Raw genomic sequence first — 18979 nt, forward strand, 5'->3', positions numbered from 1 at the left:
ACAACAGAATAGTCATACTTTACATCTAGAATAATTAATGAAAATTGGCATTATTTCCCATGTTTCATCAATTTCATTTCGTTTCACTAGGAGATTCAAGCATGATAAAACAAAAGAGCTTCAGGTATGAAAAGTAAGAACCTGCAGAGTGTATAAAAAGGAAGAGCATTTAATAGGTAGTGTAGATGCTGAGTGCTCAGAACATTTATTTCAGGTATGAAAAGTAGGATGTATGAATTTGCATTTTACAAGTTAACATGTGTCAGTCACCCAGGAGAGCAATATCATTCCTGAGTTGGTCTTTTGTTTAGCTCACCTGACAATAAGGTCATGTGCCTAATGTGTGTCATGTGTAGTCCATTGACTATCAAAAGTTGCTTGTTACCTCTTTGGACTCCATACTTCTGATCCAACTATGATCATCCAACTCTGAATATGGGTTTATATTTTAGATCTGAAACAAATAGCAAATTTTCCAGTTTGGATTATTTGTTGAATGTATTTGAATAGAATTAGAATATCTGTTGCTATCAAATTAATTCTATTTTCTTGGTCACCTTTGGTATTTATTGATTTCTATTCCCCTCCCCAGCTGCATGAAAGCATTGTGAACTCAATCATCTAACTCTTATTAAAGGACATATTATGGGTCTTGATTATATATTTTGTTGGCTAATAATAAAATGAATGTAGGTGTAGTTCATATTCTAACTTTTGTGCTGAAGATGGACTATAGGTAAAGATGGCCGTTGAATTTGATACGACTTATCTTTGAAACCATGTTCTTTATTAATCTGCTATATTACACTTATGCATTATCTTTTCAAGTGAGCAAGTATTCACTGAGAATAAAATTTGACATTTGATCCAATTTTTGATTAAATTTGAAATATGTCATCTAGATCTCAGTTGAGTTTGGCAGTGAACAAGATTGGCACATAATGTGGTGTTCTTGCATGCAGTTGAATGAGCATGTTACCACCAGGATGCTGTACTTCTGATCTGACTTTGATTCAGTTTGGACAAGAATGATAAAAAGAAAAATCCTTGCATTCTAATGAGGTAATATTGAAACTTGATTGGCTGAGATACCATTCTGAATGCCACCTTTTTGGTCCAGTTATGATCAGACTTGAAATATAGGCTTTTATGACCAGACATTTAGTATGATTTTGATAATGAGTAAGAATCACATGTTTTGATGAAGTGATTTAGTATCTGATTTTTTGATTGTGTTTCCATTCTAGAGATGATTTTTGATCCTTTCTTTAGTAAACTTGGTTAAGTAGACTGAAATCGCTAAGATCTGGGAATGGGTACAATTATGAGCAAGATAAAAGCATATCGATGAGATAATCCTGCATCTGATTGGTTCAGCTTACCAACACCATAGTGACTATTTTACTTTTTACAAATGTTGTAGATAGACTAATATCTTCAAGATATCCAGTAAAGTTTATTGTTAGCAAGGTTTGCAGTATTAATGAAATTCATTGCAATCAGAAATAGTTTTCATTTTATACATTCATTTCAATATAACATTTTCTCCAGTTAGCAAAATAATACAACCTGGGGAGTAAAAAGGAATAATTCATAATATTTAAGTTTGACTGAGAAAAGTATAAAATAGAAATATAACAAAGTTTAGTTCATAAACCCTTTGAATCATTACGGTCTTGTGACACTAATGAGATACTGAAATCTATCAGTGGGAGAAAAATAAAATCACTCAGTGGCAATACCATTTTTATTGCTATGGTGGTGATATCACATTTATAATTACTTTCTTTTCCCATTTATAAAATATATATGCTTATATGTATGTTATTCAAACCTGTATTTCCATTTATAGTCCTATTTGGTATTCTTCTTCTCTCTTTCCCACCATTCCTCTGTCTTTTTGCATCAGAATGAACAGATCTTAAAATATATGTCAAGACTCTAGACCCATCAGTGTTCATTTATGTAATAAGTAGGTACCATTAATAAATGCCTTAAAACAAACTCCAGACAACAAAAAGTTGGCTTAGGTATGAACTATTTTAACAATTAGTTTCCATATTAAACATGCAAATTGTCAGTAACTGAATTTACATGACCTGTTGATAAATAATATTCTGTGATACCAGTCAGTATTGTATTCTGTGATACCAGTCAGTATTGTATTCTGTGATACCAGTCAGTATTGTATTCTGTGATACCAGTCAGTATTATATACCTTTTACATTCCACAACAAAACAGTACATGTTTTTTGGAAAAGTTTTGAATTAAATATAGTTCGTAATAAAATTGTTTAAGTAGTGATTTTAACTTATCTCAGCCATAATTATGTTTGAAAATGATGGTGAAATCAGAGATAGATTAGTGTTAATTGCTAACCAAAATGAAGTGAGAATAAAAATTTGGGTGCAGCATCTGTTGCCAAACTAGACTTCAAGCTTGCCAAGGTCACACAGTTCAGGTTTGAATGCAGAAATGAAGAAGACAATAGAGTCAGAATCCGTATAAGTAAACTCACAATCATTAATTTTGTTATTTAAAGATGTTATGTTCTGATGTATGTCAGATACAAACCACTCATTGATGTATCCACAGTATTACAACCCCAACATTCACTGTATAAATCTGTGCAAGGAATGTGTTGACAAAAATAAAACCTCATAATTTTTGTGAGAAGTCATTAATTTGGTAAAATGCACAAACTGAAGCAATAAACTGTATGTGTAAGCAAAATTTGTAAAAAGCCAATGTCCTAAAATTATTGTAAAATTTTGGAACTTCTTTTTATTGTTGTTGTTGTTGTTGTTTGGGGTTTAATGCCATTTTTCAGCACATGATAGGCTATGCAGGGTGGCCACTATTAATGGTGGAGGAAGAACCCAGGAAAACCCCGGGAAGAACCACTGACCCATGAGAAGCTACTGGCAAGCTTTCTCACATACCCACATTGGCTGAATCCTAGACTCGAACCCACGCAGACAGAGGTGAGGTGGCAGTGGTTTGTAATGGAGAGAACTTTAGATCACACGGCCACTCGGGGCCCCCTCTTTTTATTGATGGTGTAATGCAACTGTTAATCACAGTGCCACAAAATGGAGAAAAAAATCCATGCAGGCCAACTGTTTTTGCTTAAAAAATGCACAGAAGGAAAATTTTCTTGAGTAGATATAAAGAAATATTTCACACGTAAAATGGAAACGTTTTATATTGTGACTTATGGCTTTGCCATTCATGACTTTAAAATGTGTTGATGTCAGAAGTGAAATATTTCCTTACATCTGCTAAAAAAGAATAGCTAACCTGTACATAATGATGTACTGTGAAGGGTGAATGTAGAAAGAGAACTGAGGATGCATTGATGCTAGAGATAGTTATCATGTGTATTGTGAATTATTATATGTAATTTTGTGTAGTACTCAGTGTCATGACTCAAAAATGTTTTGAAATTCAAATTTGTATCTTTAGTCAGTAATAATAAAATATGCACCTTTTGCTTTTCTGCTGAAACACTGATTTAATTATCAGAATTTAGAAACACTTTTGGTCTTTAAGAAATGTGAATAATAGTTTCAATTCACATGTAACCTCTCTGAGTCTGTGCCACAAATGAAAGCTCTGTTTGTAAACTTTTAAATGTCTTGGATTACTTTGATTGTGAGCTAAAGACTATATATATTAATTATGTCTTTATCTTTGGAAATAAGTTTTTATCAGGCTAATTAAAAGGTAAAATCAACATGATATAAAGGTTTGGAGATAGTTTAATTAGATTGTGGTGTTATGGTTCTACATAATGGCCAATTGTTAAGTTATATAAGTCAGGTGAGCAATTTCTAACCCAACTGGTCCTCTTGTTTTTATGCTCTCCATTGCATTGGTAGGGTGCATAGTGTTATCCTTGTCCATTATATTTTGTTTAAGTATTATGTCTGGGTCATTTCAGGCACTTTGGTGGGGTGTCCACATTCGTGAACACATATCAGGTTTTTCTTATAAGTTAAAAGCTCTTTGTGATCATATTGCATGTTGCTTCCATTATCAGGCCACCAAAGCTCATATCAAACTGAATACCAAGAAGCTGTACCAAGCTGATGGATATGCTGTGAAGGAACTTCTAAAAGTCACCTCCGTGCTGTACAATGCCATGAAGACAAATGTGGTTAACCAGCTGGCAAACAGTGAAGAGGATGACACTTCTCCAGTATCATTTGATATTTCCTCAAGGGTATGTATGTATGTATATGTGTGTGTGTGTGTGTGTGTGTGTGTGTGTGTGTGTGTGTGTGTGTGTATGTATGCATAGGTGATACAAGGTACACAGCCTTGATACAGACAAATTTCATTTACTTTTTTTCTTCTCCATTATGATAGATGCATATCTGAGTGTAAAACCAGAACATTTCCTATTTATCAATGTAAGGCTTTTTTTCATGGGAACGATCAGTAATTTCATTATATGATATGACAGAAACCAACAAGTTAACTGTTTTTTGTTTGAGACCTGTTTCCAGGAATACAATTTTTATTTTGTTTACTATTAGAATAAAATCATTATAATAAAGATTAAGACTCAGTCAAGTATTGTAAGTTTATGTTTTGCAGTTTTCACAAAAAAACTCAATTTAACAAAAAAAAACAAGAACCCACAGTTGGTCTTGAACCAGGGTGTAAAACAGTCCATTTATTCAATGTTATGCAGAGCTCTGTTCATGAGGGCCTGATCCACACACAAAATTGCTATTTGGATTCATGTATCTTTCATGCATCATTTGGAAGAATTATCCAGTGCACATCCAGCATGTACAGAGCACAGTGCATACATTCCACTGTACCTTTTTCTCAATTAGACTTAACCATAATATGTGTTCTGATAAACAGTCAAATGAACATATACATGTTGTAGAAATAAACATGAATACAGCACTAAGAGTTTGCTAATAGAATTCATAAATATATTCATATCAACTTAATTTTTATTTGATTCTGACCTGCAGATAAGTGAGCTGAAAGAAGCAAGAAAACTGGCAACAGAAATAACAGTAAAAGGAGCAGCACTCTATGATCTTTTGGGCAAAGAGGTGGACCTTAGGGTAGGCAAGATACTTTCATTCTTTAGCTCACTTTAACCCTGTGTTCAGTATATGTTTTGTGTTGTGCATTTTACATCATCCATCAACATTTGCTATTTTAAACCTCTCAAGATCTACTGGATCAGTTTCAACCAAACTTGAGAGAGAGATCCCCGGCATGAAGGCCTTAAAAGTAATTATAATTCTTAAAAAAACATTTAATAAAATTTGACTGGGAGTACCCATGCATGAAAACCTTTTCAATTTATGCAGGTGTTGCCAGTCAGCCATCAAATATGACCATCAGTTCTAAAATTAAAAAAGAACTTCAAATGACTTTTTAAAAACAAAATTTTCCAAATTTTTACAGAAAACCTACTAGAATATCTTTCAGATTTATACAAATGATGCAGATCCATCATCAGGTTTAGCTGCTGTTGTTAAAATAGAACAACTTTAACATTATATCTTTAAAAAATAAGACTCATGAACAGAATTTGACCAAAATTCAACAGAGCACATCCTGACATTAAGACTTTGTAATTTTAAACAAATAATGCCAATCCACTATCAAACAGGTCTACCATTAATAAAAATGCAAAAGTTTGAAACCATTCTGAAAAAACTGATAAAAAGAATTTGATCTAATTTGACAGATAGCAGCCTGTTATCTAGGGCTTTCATCTTTATATGGATGATGCAACAGTGCTGTCAAGTTTGGCTAATTTTACAAAAAATATGACAACTTTTCAATATTTTTTGAAGGAGGATATACTGGCATGACAAAGATTTGAAATGATTTCAGCTAATAATACCTGCTGAACCAAATTGACTAGAAAACATTGTAGAATGAATGCAGATCCACCGTCAACTATGGCTTTTGGTGCTAAAAGTAATAATGCTTTAAAGCAACTTATTGGAAACAAAATTTCAGCTAAACAGAATTTGACCAAATGTGAAAGCACATTGTGGTATTAAGACTTTATAACTTTAAACAAATGGAAACTATTTAAACAACTTCTCAAAACCTGCTGAACAGAATTTGACCAAATTTGACAGAAAGCGGCTTGGCATAAAGATCTTTCAGGTTTGTAGCAATGATGACAATCTGCCATCAAGTTCTTTTACCAAAAATAGGAATTTTTTTAGTGAACAGCCAGACAGGATTTTACTAAAATTGACTGAAAGCACTTTACATAAAGATCTGTTTAATTGTACAAAATGATGTTATTTACCATTATATATGGCAGCTGTTACTACAGTAAAAAACCTTGAAACAACATCTTGCCAAAAATGCCAAGCAGAGTTTGACCAGACTTGGTTGAAAGCATCTTGGCATGGAAGCCTTTCAGTTTTATATGAACAATGCTGATCTGTCATAAAATATAGACCATTGTTTCTTAAAAGAGAGAAACCCTTCTAAAGTTTTCAAGTATGGTTTGAAAGGTAACTTTACAAAAGCAAAAGCTTACATGAAATGGGTTATTTTTTTTAATGTAATGAGGCATTCAGTTTAACTCTGCAAATTGTTAACATACAGACGACTGTAATAACTTGCTTATAAGTAAAACTGCATAGATCCAGATCTGTCATTGCATAATTGCAAGCAGATCCAGGTTTATTCAAGTTATAAGGAGTAGTCAGTCGAACAGACACATATAAATATATCTGCTGGCCATTATAAGATGGCATATCAAGGTTTATTTAATTTATTAGGAGTAGTCAGTAGAACAGACAATATAGAAACAGATCTGCTTTCCATTATAAGATGGCATATCAGGGTTTATTTAATTTATTAGTAGTCAGTAGAACAGACAGTATAGAAATAGATCTGCTGGCCATTATAAGATGGCATATCAGGGTTTATTTAATTTATTAGTAGTCAGTAGAACAGACAATATAGAAACAGATCTGCTGGTCATTATAAGATGGCATATCAGGGTCTATGTTGTTCACAGTTTGATCTGACTTGTATTTGAGTATATATGGCAGTTTGTGAAAACTAGCAACACTGTCTTTTTCAGAAACAAGTATATGTAAATTTCTAATTAGACTACATCTTTCAAAGAAGCTGACCTGGTTAAAATTATGTTCATCAACAAATAAGAAACACGGCTGTTAATGGCATGTCCTTTTGCACTATAATGATAAACATCATATATAGCATTGACTTTTGTTTAGGTTTTGTTGATATTTTCTTATTAAATTAAAAAGTTATATGTTACCTTGACCTTCAATAAGAATTCAACTGCAAACAACATAAACTCTGATCTGCTGTCACATAATGTTACAGCAGATCGGGGTCACATAATGTGTCAGCAGATCGGGGTCTCATTTTTTTTTTCCTACTGATTACTAGCGCATTATGTGTCAGCCGATCAGGGTTCTCGTTTGTTTTTTCTATTGATTATTGGTGCAATATGTGACAGCAAAGCTGGGCCTGTGCAGTTTTCTGTTGGATCTAACTTGTATGCGAGTAAATACAGTATACAGTCTTTCCACTCCAAGCACTAAGAAATGGCATATTGAAATCAAGGCACAAAACAATTCAAAATATGTCCTTTTACATGTACATTATTCCTTGATTTTTGAGGAGGACGTACTATATGTCACAAAAACACTTATTGATGATGTTCAGTTTGGTAATGGCTACATGTGAGGTATAACACCAGCACTTCACACTGTTAGGGCAGAATGTAGTATTTAATGTACAAATCTTTTGTATGGGAATGTTTATTATGGCTGATAAAATTGCATTCTGTGACACTATTGCACAGAATTTTCCTGATTTATATACTTAGTTATTTATCATCTGAAAAATGATCATTACTTCCTTTAGAGAAATGTAATGCTTAGACATTATAATCAAGTGAACAGTTTTGACTAATGCTAGATTGTTCAGTGTGGAAAAAATTCAGTCACACACCCTACACTTGCATACAACTATATTTCCTTGCAGAATATGCATGAGAGCACTCCATGCTGCATGGTGTGCTTGTGACCTGCTACCACCCATTCATTGGTTGTTTTTAATCCTTGCCACTACAAAACTGTTTATAACAGCTAGCAAAGTAGTACTTCAGATATCTTTTGTAATACTTTTGTTCTTGAATACAGTCATTTTTTACGTCTTGCCTGCAAATTGAAAGATCTTATAAGTTACACTTTCCAACTGCCACAGCAGTGTTAGGACATCATTGCCATTGACAATCACAATTTGCTATATTGGAAGTTTTTGAAAGTCAAAAATCTTCTAACTCATTTGCTATACTAAACTCGAATAAATGGAATATTATCACTGTGGAGTTTTTGTCTTTGCTTAAGCAAAAAGCTGGCGCTGGTGTTGTGAACAATGTTAAACTGCACATTAAAGTGTTTGAATGTCAATATCTTCTTGTACATGATTTGCTTTGTTTTGCTGAAACATTGTTATAACAGTAACAATACATTTACTGTAAATCTCAACTTTGTGTCTGTACACACAATTATTTTCTGTTTTGACTGTGTAAGCTACAACCTTCATAATGCCCTTCACAGATGATAATCCACGTTCCATGTAATTCTTGTCATTAAAACAGTTCTTATTTTCTTTCCAGGAGCTGAGAACTGTTGCCATAGCGAGACAGCTGGAGATCAATGAAGTAGAAATGAGTCTTCAGGCATCTATCAAAGCTGTTGAGGTGAGAAAAGATTAACTTCCTGAATATAGCAGTATCATCTTGTCTCACCTTTGTTAGCAAACAGTGAGACTTGTGTATCCCTTTTTTGGTCATATTATTATCATCACTAAGATAAATTCTGGGTAAATTTTGTGCGGTTCAGAAATGGTACAGCTCATGTGATTATTAAAAAAATACACATGAGCTGTACTGTATAGGTTGACACAGTTTGGTGAGACACTCCATTCCACATGAAATGTACTGTACAGGTTGACACAGCTTGGTGAGACACTCCATTCCACATGAAATGTACTGTACAGGTTGACACAGCTTGGTGAGACACTCCATTCCACATGAAATGTACTGTACAGGTTGACACAGCTTGGTGAGACACTCCATTCCACATGAAATGTACTGTACAGGTTGACACAGCTTGGTGAGACACTCCATTCCACATGAAATGTACTGTACAGGTTGACATACAGCTTGGTGAGACATTCCATTCCATGTATGTATGTATGAGTCCTGATTGCTCTTGACAGGGCATGCAAAACAGTTCTCTCAAGAAGCAAATCCTCTAGTCTTTGCAAGATCACAGTTCAGTTTGTTGGACAATCCATAGTGTTATAATTTTGGTGGACTTATTTAATTGTTTCATGGGAAAATAAAAATGTTTTTGAATTCATTATATGATTTGATTTAGCTTATACTTTTTATTAAAACTAGAATTTTCAATTCTCATAGACCACAGAGAATTTGGTACTTGTAAGTTATCTGTGATAATGTGGTTCTGCTTTACTGAGATATTCTTTTAAAGGGTATGATACAGAGATAAGACAAGTAATTCATTTTTCATAAACATCAGTGTTAATGTTTAAGAAATGAATTCTGTTGTGCACTATTAAACAATGCGTGTTCTTCTTGATTGAAATAAATGCTGACTTTCTACACATTCAAAATTGCATATACCACAGCAGTTATAAAAGCCCCTAAGGTGGTGATAACAGGTAAAAGCTACCGTAATCTCCAGTTTTGCACTGGGAAGGCACAGGGTATTTTAACCTACTGGAAAAATCAAAGTTGTTTACTTGTTTGGACAGAATCTATGTAGAAGTTGAAAGCATTTATTGATAAGAGACATAGAAAACTTACATAATAAAAATTCCATGTTGATATTACCAACAATTGCCTGATATCCAGGTATTAAGTACTGAATCCAGTGTTCATTGACTTCTTGCTTAATTAATAATCTGCGATCTGTTTGCTATACCTAAAGTGTAGTTTTACAGCAGTCAGCCATGTTATTAAGCATTTCACTAGCAATGCAGTTGCATCTCTCTCATAGTTTACCTCAAAAACTGTTTCAGATTCATGTAATTTTTGAATTGCTTATTAGATGTTAGTTTTAAAATCTTCCGTTTGCTTGAAAAAATATAAACCAGAGGACTTTGCCGTATATGTGAATATGTTAGTTGCACTAGTTACTATATAAATCGAGTCAAACTCCCAAAAATCAACAACTCTTATCTGCTGTTGCTTAATACAACTGCAGATTAGGTCACTGTTGTTTGTTATGCTGATTACTCCTAATAAACTGCACAGACTCAGATCTGCTGGCACATTATGAGCCGGCAGATCTCAGTCTGAGCCTTTTGCAGATGGACTATATAGACAGTGTGACCCCACTATAGCATACACCATTATAACACAAATTTCGATATAACACGATTATTGTTTCTCCCAAAATTTCACATCTGTATATTTTTTTCTTGTACATGAAAAAATAAAATGATTCTTACAAGTACAAAACACAAACAAAAAAGTTTATCATTATGGGGAAGAGATCACAGAATAATACAAGACAATCATGGGATGGCTTTTGAAATTTTATATGTATTTTTCTTGTACTCAAAAAAATTCAGAAGGCAAGGAGGAACATTAACTACGATCAACCAAACGATGTCCAATTCCTTTTTTAAAAATGTACCCAGATAAAATAGTTTGCCCAGATTTCAAAGAAAACAGATTACCTTTGAGGCACCAATTATTATGAAAACGTACCAAGCAAATGGGAAAAAAAATCAATCTCAATCATGCAATACAATTATTTGATGTTGGCACCACAATAAGAAATGGGCATTTGTTTGGTTCTCCAAAGCTGTCCTTTAGCGGTGGCTTCAATAGCGCATGCAACCTTATCAAAGAAAGGAGACTACAATCTTCATTAAAAACAAAGAGCCTGTCTTCAAAGAAAGTCAGTACCAAACTTAAATAAAAGCAATGGAATCTGATGAATAGTTTCATTTTCCAATGTGACTGGAATGCGTTTACTGTGCTGTGAAAGTTTCCTTTTTGCAGGAAAAAAGGTTATGCTTATGAACGCTACAAATGTTGGCTTAAAATGCAAACTAACTTTTATCGACTTGGGATGTACAGAAAAGTAAATGTGCTTCATCATTTGTTACATGTGACCTGTGACAAAATTATTAAATATTTTAAATCTCTGTGTGTGCATATTTTCAATGGAATAGCTTGTATTGTGGATTCAATGTATGTGATGAGATTCGTGGGTGAGTACATGGTGTTGATTCTCTATTCATGCTATACACTTGACATGTGTATATATACACAGTATACACATATATGTACTGATGTACCAATGCTTAGTCCTCTGAATGGAGCAAAATATTATTCTGTGGCTTCTCTGTTTTCACTACATGTTTATTACTCATTTAATATGCATCAATTTAAGATGGTGTCCGCATTTATTACCTCTCCCCCCACCCCTCCGTGCAGATATTTTGGGATACATGCATCATTTTCTTCAGCTAACTGAACTGGTTGCTTATAACTTTTTTCACTATATAACATGGTCAGGTTACAGGTCTCCCAACTACTGTGTTATAGCGGGGTCACACTGTATGTGTATGTATGTGTGTATATATATATATATATATATATATATATATATATATATATATATATATATATGCATACATGTGTGTGTGTGTGTGTGTCTGTAGAAAATTATGTGAAATTCAAAGTAAAAATTTAAAATGTTTTCATTGAAGCATTTAATATCCTTCCAAATGAAGAATAGCTGGTAGACATAGCTTTATCATTAATCATAAATGCGCACACAAACATGCATGCTGACCACTCTGGTGGCCTAGTGGTTAGAGCATCCACCTTGGAAGTGGGAGGTCGTGGCTTTAAACCCTGGCCAAGTCAAACCAAAAACTTACAAAAATGGTACTAACAGCTGCCTCACTAGGTGCTGAGCATTAGGAGGTTAGTATTAGGACTGGTCGGCCTGGTGTCAGGATAATGTGACTGGGTGGGACATCATGCTACATGTCTGCGGCATGATGCCTCAGTGTTAGACATCACTATAAACCGCCACACTGCAGACACCATAGCAAAATGACTGAAAAATTGTTAAAGCTATGTTAAAAATCCAAATCACACACACACATACACACATGCATGCTCACACACACACACACACACACACACACACACACACACATGCACACACACACACACATGCATGCTCACACACATGTGCAGATACATAATCACAATGATTAAACATCAAAATAAGAAAGTACACATATATTCCATCTTCAAAATCCATTGGACTGTGGATTGCAGAATTAACATGTAGTTGTTAACTTTGCTTCTCTCAGTAGTTCATGGGAGGTATGAAAATGATGCAGGTGTGATATGATTCATCGTTGCAGTCATTAGAGACAGGATGTTGCAGTTGTTCAAAGTTCCCTAAAGATTTTGTTGAATTTTTTTCAGAGCATTGTAAAATACTTTCTGTGTTTGCTTAGTGATGTGGCTAAGTTGACAAATTTTCTATATATTATTCTGGAGTAATTAATGGTAATTTTGCAGTATGTAAAATACATAAAATACTTACTACTGAGCTTCACAAAGTCAAACAGGTTCAACCAGGAAATCTGAAAGCAAATTTTCTGGGCTTTGCTCACTTCACTAATGAATTATTCTTACCTGAATAACAACTGCAATTTCTACATTTGCTTCAAAAACAAGTGAATTACACTTCCACACTGCTAACTTTACTAATTTCAGCAGTCAAAATAATTTTCATTTGCATTTTGTAGAAGCAGATAAGGAGTAAAATCTGACTTTAAGAAATATTCCTCCTAGTCACAGTTTAGCCAATAATTTCCAAACATGTGATTTCTTGTACTTGCTGTAAAGAAGAACTCTGACAGTTTTGGGGGTCATTGTGACTGAAAGAAGAAAAGTAGATTTTAGCATAATAGGTTTACTTCTACTCCACATATATTGACCAAAGTTTATGAAGTTCATGCACTTAAGATAGGGAACATTAATTTTCGGTTGAAATGTTCAAAGGTCAAGGTCATTTTGTGCCTGGTAAAAGGATAGGTGTCACAGAATAATGCTTGTTTGTTTTGAGCATGTTCCTTGACCACACTCTGTGGATTCCTTGTCCGTAGGTTAGCAAAGAAACTTATTTATTTAATGCTCATTTTGTCTCTGTTAACTTTACATTGTCAAAATCATGCAATATTTTATGATACTGAACACCTTCATATTGCATGCATGTGCACGACACGTGTGCCCAAAAGTAGTATAGTGTATTAGGATTTGTAAACAAATCATGTACATTTATTTAGTAGATGCTTTATGTTACTGAATGAACTAAAGCAAATGTTTCATGGACTGCCACATACCAGCTGCTTTGCAATATTTTGTGTTAACATTTTTGATACAATGTTTAGGATTTAGGCTAGCGATAGATTCCATACAAATCATAATGTTGCTGGGGTCCCTAAAAAGAGCATACAAATGACAAGGCATAAACTGCCTTCTTTAGCTGGTAATAAGAATGGCAAAAAAGATACAGCTTTTCATCCTGAATTTCCTCAAAATGTACTGTCTTAGTTCTGCAAATCTGAATTACATGAGCTATGTCATGGGTTCTAAAGCTTGATTACACATTTCGAAATAGTACTGTAATTTTGACTACATTCCAAATGCAATAAAATCCTACTTACTGCACTCAAAATGAAATGAACATTATATTCCATCAAGTCTTTTTGATAATTACAAATGAAAGAGTTAATTTTTTTCCGACATTATGATTCCAAACACTCAGTGACAGAACAGAAACACACATGCAGATGAGTGAACACACTGCCTCCTCGCTGCACAAATCAGAAGTTACTCTATGTTGAAATGACACAGATAAATCCAGTCCATAATCACGAAATTTAGTAGAATTGACAAAAATACTAAAATCTATTCATTTCATACCAAATGGAAACATTGGTGCAATGCACATTCATTCATAATATGACTCTAAATTTCAATTTTAAGTAGACCATAATGACAATTTCTTTCGAAAGTGATGCAGACCGCATGGCTAAGTTGAAATTTAGCTGGGCAGAGTTATGTGTGTATTAATAGTGTTGTTGTGTACTGATGAATGTGTGCTTGTGTATTTAGTTTGGAATACAGCATACATTCAGTTTTTTGTTTCTTATAATGTATTTTTCTTTATATAATTAAGCCTTACTTAGAATAAGTCAATGAGAATATAATAAAAAGGTTACTGCATATGTATGGGAAAATATGAACTCGTTTTGTCAGATGGATATACTGCACTCTCAAGGTCGTGCAGTATATCTGTCCAAAACAACACATTCATATTTTCCCAGACAAATGTAGTAACCTATAAATATTTCTGGGTCTAATGGTCACAGTTCATAATCATGGTAAGTGTAATAAGAACATAATGGTCTCTGCACATTAAGTTTAGTTTGTTTGTTAAGTGCCTGCTGTAAGGACTATTACAAATTTGGTGGAGGTGCCATGGATGGTACTGATGATAAAAAATAATAATGATGTACATATCAATTTATTACATAGAATGAAATTAAGAAGACAATACATATGCTGGAGAATGTGGCATCAGATGAAGCAAACTTGGAAGCCAAGATTGAGAAAAAGAAAAATGAACTGGAGAGAAATCAGAAACGTCTCCAGACCTTGCAGACTGTTAGGTATGAATGCATAATGAACGATAATATAATCCTGCTAAGCATTGGCAGTGTTGTAAGTAACAGCTGAGAGCTGGCAGAATTTACATCCTATTGTCTTCTCATTTTCAGTTTCTCTAGAAATAATCTCGATAGTTTTCATTATAACATCTGAGATGCTGATTTATGTTTTATATTGAAAAACTTAAGTTCCTTCTACATGCTGTAACTTGTTGCATAATTATGAATACAAAATAAAAGGATTTGTTAATTATAACTCACACTTAAAAAATAATGCCTACTATTTCATAATTGAGAAGGTGACAATCTGCTTCTTTGAACAAGTCTATTCCATCGTTATATTCTGTAATTTATAGTTTGAATCCCCAAAGAAGACATTTACCAGGGTTCCAGCATCCTCTTGATTTTTATGGAGGTCCTGGAATCCAACTGGAATTTGAATTCCAGGAAAATAACTTGGAAACCTCCTTGAAAATGACTTTTTGTCATAATGTGTCCCTGAACTTGATATTAGAAAACTAAACTAAAAATGTTTTCGAGAAAATACGTTATTTTTTCACTGCAATTTTGCAGTGAATGATTTTGAAAAGATCATCATATTACATTGGTAGCCACATTGAGGTTTGGTAGCTAAGAGATTGCACATGTGCCTTAAACTGCAGTATTCTGTCTTTAATCAAAGTATCAGACTTTAAAATTGACTTCTGAAATTTGTCATTTTCTCCTTAAAATCTCCTGGAAAACTTCTGGAAAACAAAAATCATTTTTGTGCAGGAACTTTGTTTTCTTAATAAGAAAAAGTGATAACAAAAAGTAGGAAGTTTGGCAGACAAAATATACATCATTTGTCTGTTCTAGATGAGCCCGTAATTGCATCTATTTTAAAGTATATTTTAGTTTGTTCTGCTTTTGATTTGTTTTGGTTTTGTCAAAGCTGTTTTTTGGGGTCCTTTTTCAGGTTCAGTAACAATGTATAAATTAACAATGTATAAATTAACAGTGTATAAATTAAAAATGCATAAATTAACAATGTTTAAATTAACAATGCATACATTAACAATGCATAAATTCTTTTTACAATTGTTGATAATGTTAGTTAAAATCTGTGAAATTCCTCTTTTTATTACTGTTCATAAGGATACTTGATTTAAAGATGAATTAGTGCATAATTACCATATACACTCATGTAAAAGTCACATCCAACTGCAAACAACATAGATACTGATCTGCCTTAGCATGATGTGCCAGCAGATTAGGCTCTATGTTGTTTGTTATACTGATTAATTACTCTTAATAAACTTCAGTACATTATGCAAGAGAAGATTTGGATCTATGCAGTTCGCAGCTGGATTTTACTCATATGTTAGTAATTATATAAATACAAGTTTTTGATGCTACTTTTGATTCATTTCTTACACTAGTTCAGATTATCAATATGTACACCCCATTGAATGTTGCCATCATTATCCTTTCAGGCCTGCATATATGGATGAATATGAGAAACTGGAGGAAGATTTACAGAAACTGTATGATTCTTACTTATTAAGATTCCGAAACCTGGCATACCTAGAGCAGCAGTTAGAAGATTATAACAGAATAGAGCAAGACAAGTTTGAGGTAAAATTCATATAGCCGTATTTGTTTGCATGAAGTAATAATGATAGTTGGCCATTCTGGAGACTGAACATCAGTAGGATTTTGCTTCGTTGTTTTCAGTAAGCTGATATTTTCATTGTTGAAGACAATTTCTGTATTAGTGAAATCTGTTCATATTAATGTGATCCTTATATCTTATTAACTGAGTATATAGTTGCTTATAATTCGATTCATCCCCTTTTAAAGGCTACAGAAAGTCAATTTTTCTTTGAATCTACTAAAACTAAGGTGTTTTTTACAAGTCAGATCCATGTGAAAGGGTGACTTGTTGTCAGTGGATCAGAGTTGTACTTTGGAAATATAAGTAAGTCCAAACTGGATGGATGGAAAGCAGGGATGGAACTTTTACCATTTTAGTCATAAGTTGAGATTTATAATGCAGATCTGTTTTCCTTTTCTTGTTAAAATTTCTGGCCGACTTTTTTTCTGTTTTTATTAAAATCTATATTTTTTACCTGGATATCATTTGGGTGGGAAAGAAGGTAACAAAACTTGAAGACACTGTATGTCAGAAATAAACCATGCACATTGTAATTTTTCATGGTTTCATTATTTTGTTGTGCATTTTGTTGCAGTTTCATGTCTCACACACTCCAGATATTTCAAATTATCTCATGCCTTCTACAGAATTTAAATTTATTGAAAGAGGAAAATATATGGACATCAGTAGATTTGAGCTGTAGGTAAAAAACTCATTAACAAATGAGCTAGTTGACAATAAAGAGTTGTTTCAGAATTTATTTGGAATTTGGAGGAACCTGGACTTGCCTGGCATATTAGACAAGATTAGTTATGGATCAGCTGGCAAAAATGCATTCCTTGCTCATACTAAAGAAAAATCACATGCAGGGAAGATTAGATTTAAAGATGCCAAAGCTTCCAAGGGTTTTTCAGTCAGTTTTAGTTGTGTGGAATTGTTGGTTTTTTTAATACATTTTTTGTTTAGGTTGTTTCCATCCCTGGGAAAATAACAACAGAACCAATGTAAAATACAATTCTATTCTTGAGTGGATTATGTCACAAAATAAATTGAAAACTTACTATTTGATGTAATTAAATCAATTAAAATCCATGACGCTTTACATTTTTCTGAGCTTGTTTTGTTTCAAATATTTTTTGTTTCATTTTAATCTCTCTTTGTCAATTTGACAAGAGGAGCCATTACACCTACTTAAAAGGACATATTTCTGAAGCATTCACATGTCAGCCATTTCAAATATTACCTCTTGGATGTAGTGTACCAATTACAAGAGCAAGAAATCAATAGCTGAGTGCAAACGTTCGCTCTGCTCAAATATAGTCATGTTGATAGTATATTTGAAAATGAATTATTTGTTTCATCTTAGTTTGAATTTTATTTTTAAAATACCAGGAGACCGAAGCCGCACTGAAACAGATGGCAGACAGATTGAAGAATGAAGAAAAGAAGCAAATAGTTTTAACTGAAGAGAATAATGAAGAAGGTACGTTAATGTACACTTTTTGAATACAGCAAGTATTGATTTCTGATATAAAAATGAATCTTCTGTTTACTGGCCATCCAACAAGTAATTTATGGTGGCTTGTATACTGAAAGAAAAATAGAACAATTTTCACCCTAAAACACTCTGATTATTTATTCAAAACACAAACTTGTCCCTAAATACAGGATCCATTTTGCTAATTAACCTGATCATTTATAATCTTCATGTTTCAGTGACAGCAGCATCTTTTCTTTAAATATGTTACCCAGTCATAATATGTATGGCAAACTAATACTAACTTGCAAATCCAGTCCTGCCAGATAACTATAAGAAGCTATAAGTTATCAGCCCACCTAGGTGGGGGTTTGGCAGAGTTATCTCCCCTTTGTGACAGGGATTGGCACCAAATCCAATAAAAATCCCACTTACTACTTCCACTCATGCCAGGAACCTTGCACAAATCTTCTACCAAGTTCTGCACTTACAAGTTGGAAGAGTTTTCACTTCAAATGGAAGTATACTCCTTCTGTGTTTCCAACTTTTCTTTCTTCCTACAATGACAAAGTTTAGCCTTTACAGTTATCACTTTGCTGTCACTTAATAGTATTATTTACTTGCACAGATAGCCTATGTAACTTCACAATAGTTTGACTAGTTTTAATTAGACGTGCATACAAGTCTCTTGAGGCTATAAAAAAAACTCTTAACATATGATTTGCACATCGACCAGATACATACAGGTAAGTTTTCTATATCAAAGCAATCTTAGCTTCTAGGCACCAAGCCTCATTGATTTCACCTGTACAGTCTGTCAGTGAGCCTTCCTATAGGTAGTATTGGGAATGATATTATATACTGATTACCATTAGAGCATGGCCCTCTCAAGACATTATCTACATGTAAACTTCATTGAAGTGGATACTATTTATAAAGCTTTTCATTGGTATCTGGAGAACCTACACAGAAATGGAGTTCTCTTTCTGTCCACTAAAATCACCATGGTGACTTGTTTCAATGAGCTAAGCAGAAAAAGTACTCAGACCTTTGTATTCTTGTTTGGGATTTTTTAAAG

The 18979-nt window shown here is 33.5% G+C and overlaps 1 protein-coding gene across 1 annotated transcript in view; it reads left to right on the forward strand.

Annotated features, from left to right (window-relative positions):
- The window catches only part of LOC149802787 (intraflagellar transport protein 38-like), a 37867-nt gene that overhangs the window by 7940 nt on the left and 10948 nt on the right, over positions 1-18979 (forward strand). The window contains exons 4-9 of the mRNA XM_089952218.1: positions 4044-4226; positions 4996-5091; positions 8667-8750; positions 14658-14791; positions 16264-16405; positions 17817-17907. Coding sequence (XP_089808344.1) covers positions 4044-4226; positions 4996-5091; positions 8667-8750; positions 14658-14791; positions 16264-16405; positions 17817-17907 — 730 coding nt within the window. The remainder of the gene's footprint in view (positions 1-4043; positions 4227-4995; positions 5092-8666; positions 8751-14657; positions 14792-16263; positions 16406-17816; positions 17908-18979) is intronic.

Source organism: Sinohyriopsis cumingii, chromosome 3 (genome assembly GCF_028554795.1).
Source record: "Sinohyriopsis cumingii isolate HCF-2022 chromosome 3, ASM2855479v2, whole genome shotgun sequence".
In the NCBI taxonomy this organism is placed as follows: domain Eukaryota; kingdom Metazoa; phylum Mollusca; class Bivalvia; order Unionida; family Unionidae; genus Sinohyriopsis; species Sinohyriopsis cumingii.